Source organism: Myotis davidii, unplaced genomic scaffold (genome assembly GCF_000327345.1).
Source record: "Myotis davidii unplaced genomic scaffold, ASM32734v1 scaffold79, whole genome shotgun sequence".
Taxonomy (NCBI): Eukaryota; Metazoa; Chordata; class Mammalia; order Chiroptera; family Vespertilionidae; genus Myotis; species Myotis davidii.
In genome coordinates, this window is record NW_006294339.1 from 3,482,374 (window position 1) to 3,485,748 (window position 3,375).

General features: G+C 38.3%; 1 protein-coding gene across 2 annotated transcripts in view; it reads right to left on the bottom strand.

Annotated features, from left to right (window-relative positions):
- The window catches only part of USP24 (ubiquitin specific peptidase 24), a 97,319-nt gene that overhangs the window by 82,595 nt on the left and 11,349 nt on the right, over positions 1–3,375 (bottom strand). For both annotated transcript variants that reach the window (XM_015566967.1, XM_015566965.1), the window contains one exon: positions 1,312–1,377. In XM_015566967.1, the coding sequence (XP_015422453.1) occupies positions 1,312–1,377 (66 nt within the window). The remainder of the gene's footprint in view (positions 1–1,311; positions 1,378–3,375) is intronic.

Here is a 3,375-nt window from a genome sequence, read left to right on the forward strand (position 1 = left end):
AGTTGTTGGCAGACAGCAGGTCAGATAGACCTGCCATCAGACCTACTGCCCGACCTCCAAGGAGGTTTCCTGACCCCTCTGTGTCCCCCGCTCACCTGAAGCCCCTAAAATAGTTGGGGTGTCCACTGCTCAGAGGCTCCCGTGAGCTCATGGAGGTGGGCCTTGGTCATCAGTTTTTATTTTTTTACTACATTTCTCCCGTGTGCAATGATCACACTTCATCTGGAGCAATTGCAGAATTGCCCCCCTTTGTTCTCCCATTCTTCGCAGAGGAGGTGGCTATTGGCAGACAGCAGGTCGGATGGATCCGCCATCAGACCTACCGCCTGACCTCCAGGGAGGTTTCCTGACCCCTCTGTGTCCCCCGCTCACCTGAAGCCCCTAAAATAGTCGGGGTCCCCACTGCTCAGAGGCTCCTGTGAGCTCATGGAGGTGGGCCCTTGGTCATCGGTTTTTATTTTTTTACATTTCTTCCATGTACAGTGATCACACTTCAGCTGGAGCAGGGTAGGCTCAAGTGACCTTGTGGAGCGTCTAGGGAGGGGAAGCAGCCGCAGTGCCATGGTTGTCAGTGCCTGCAGCTCCGGACCACCCCACTTGGTTTTAAATGCAAACCCGCCTTGGACAGGACTTCAAAGTCTTTTTTCCTTCTGTCTGCTCACATTCAAATGCTGGCAGTGATGGTCCCTTGGTGCCTGGCCTGTCCTCTTCAGATTCAACCTGCAGGACTACTAAGGGAGCCAGTCCAAGGGATGGGAAGCAGCCTCAGTGCTGATCATGATCACGGGCTGCAGGCAAGGCGGAACCTCCGATTGGGATCACTGGCTGGGGGGTGGGCAAAGGTGGCCCCGGTTCTCCGATCCAGGGCTGAGGGGACAGGGCAAAGGTGGGCCCCAGGGCTCTTGCCTGCCGCCTGGGTTTCCAATTACCGTTCTTCCGTCCTTCCCCTTTCGCCTCCTATCATTGTGCCTATATATGCAAATTAACCACCATCTTTCTTGGCAGTTAATTTGCATATCGCCCTGATTAGCCAATGGGAAGCGTAGTGAAGGTATGGTCAATTACCCTTTCTGTCTTTTATTAGATTAGATTACATTTATAAAATGATAAATTAAAAAGGAAAGTAATCTCAAATGTTAGAGGTCTCCTAGACCTTAAATTATTAATCATTTAAAATTTTTCTCTTGCTGATATTTCCACTAGAAGTTACTCTGAATTAGGTACAATTCTGGACAAACCTGATAAAAAGATAATTACTGTTTGTATGTCTTAGATGACCTTCTGAAGTAAATGTAAATGACCCAATCTTACCTGAACCACTGAGGAATTGAGGTACTCTGCACACACCCCTAAGGGCTGCACCAATGCTGAGACTGCCTGAAAAAAGACAGTGAAGGTTAGAAATAAATGTAAGTGGGAGCTTTTCCTTCAACATTAAATAAATTCCTTTCGCTATGTCAGAGAAAATTTTAAATAGAAGTTTCATCAAGTCACAAATGAGTAACTAGGCCAACTAAACTCTTGGGTAGAAAGATTGATATAAATATGTCAATCCATTTAAATTATTATACAAAGTTAATGTAATTTAAATAACAGCATGCCAATAAAACTTTTTTGGAGGACTAGCTGAAATGATTCTGAAGTTCATGTTATACAATACTGAAAATTTTTATTTGAAAAAGGAGAAAAGGGGAGAACGGTTGGGGAAGGAGTGAAATGTGCCATTAACAAAAAAATATTTAAGGCTTCCATGAAGAACACTATAAAAGTATACTGAAATATATACAAGAAGGCTCAAATAAATGAGGAGATACTGTGTTCTTACATGAAAAGGAATAGTAGTACTATCTATAAATTTAACACAATCTCAATGGGATTTTCTGCAGGAGAACCTACCATTTTGATTATATTCAGAAGAATAAAAATATGAGAATGATAAATAAAACTGTAAAGTATAAAGTGAAATGAGTGTTTTTATAACCCTGAGATGGGAAGAACATTCCCCAAGCAAGTTATGAAACTTTTAAGCCATTAAGAAAAATAATGACTACATAAAATTTTGAAGCTTCTATGTAGCCAGCAATAAAAATAAAAAGAGAAGCAAAAGACCGGAAGAAAAAATCTACAAACACACAAAATAACATGGCTTGGATAAGCTTACTATAAAAAGAATTCCTGAAATTTATCAAAACAAAAAACCAAAAGAGACCTACATAACTGGGTCAACTTAAAGAAGAAATAGAAACAGCCAATAATTGTATAATGAAATGCTCAAATTCACAGAAAATTGGAATATTACAAATTAAATATTATTTCCTATCCATCATATTGAAAAATTAAAGATTGAAAATAATTAGCACTAATAAAAGGATTAGGAAATGACTTTGTGAGGAAGAGATTTAGCACTAGCAATTATAATTTTAAGATGTATGTAAGTCTCTAACCCAGAAATCCCATTTTCCAGCAACCTATCCTTCAAAAATGGTCACATATACAAATAAAGACAAATTTACATAGAACACTCTCCGCAATAGCAAAAACTTAGAAATAATCCAATGCTCATTAATAGATGATTGCATCATGGTACAACTTCTGTAGGAATACAGTGGAGCCATTAAAAACACTGACAGTACTAACCTGGAAAGATGTCCATGATATAATGTTAAAGGAAAAAATGCTACTAGGCATAGCTTGATTATAATTTAGTCTTAAAGAGAGAAAGAACACGTACAGATGTATTTTATGTAAATTTAGAAAAAATTCAGAAAGGCTAAGCCTAAAATGGTAACCATTTTCTAGGAGGTAGGTATATTTGTGTGGTGGGGACAGAGTGCAAGAAAGGCAAATTTCACTTCTTATTCTGAACAGATATTAATTTTAACTGATGGACTGTGAATGGTCTCCCTCCCCCAGTATTTTTCAAATTCAAAATATTTAATGTGAGTGTAAATGTTAATGTAAAATGAAACATTAAATTGTACTCCATTTATCATATGGACTAAATTTATTCTGGGACATAGTCACCTTCTTAACTGGTCAGAAATCAGGCATTTATTGTGAAATTTTCATCATACTTTTTAAGAGTCTCAATTTTGGAATCTCTTTCTCCTAGGCCTGAATTTTACCATCCCTCAAAACAACCTAAACAATATAATTCTACATCAACTGCAACACACAACATAGTTGTTGTAAAAAATGGTCTGAACTGAGGGAAAAATCTTGGAAAAATCTTTAACCTCAAGACATTTGAAAATAATGACAATAAGCTCAGATCCCTATATATCTATCTTTAACCAATTTTCATCCAAGTAGTGTAGAAATTTTGGCTGCTCTGTATTTTTTTTTTTAATCCTCACCCAAGACCATGCTTTTATT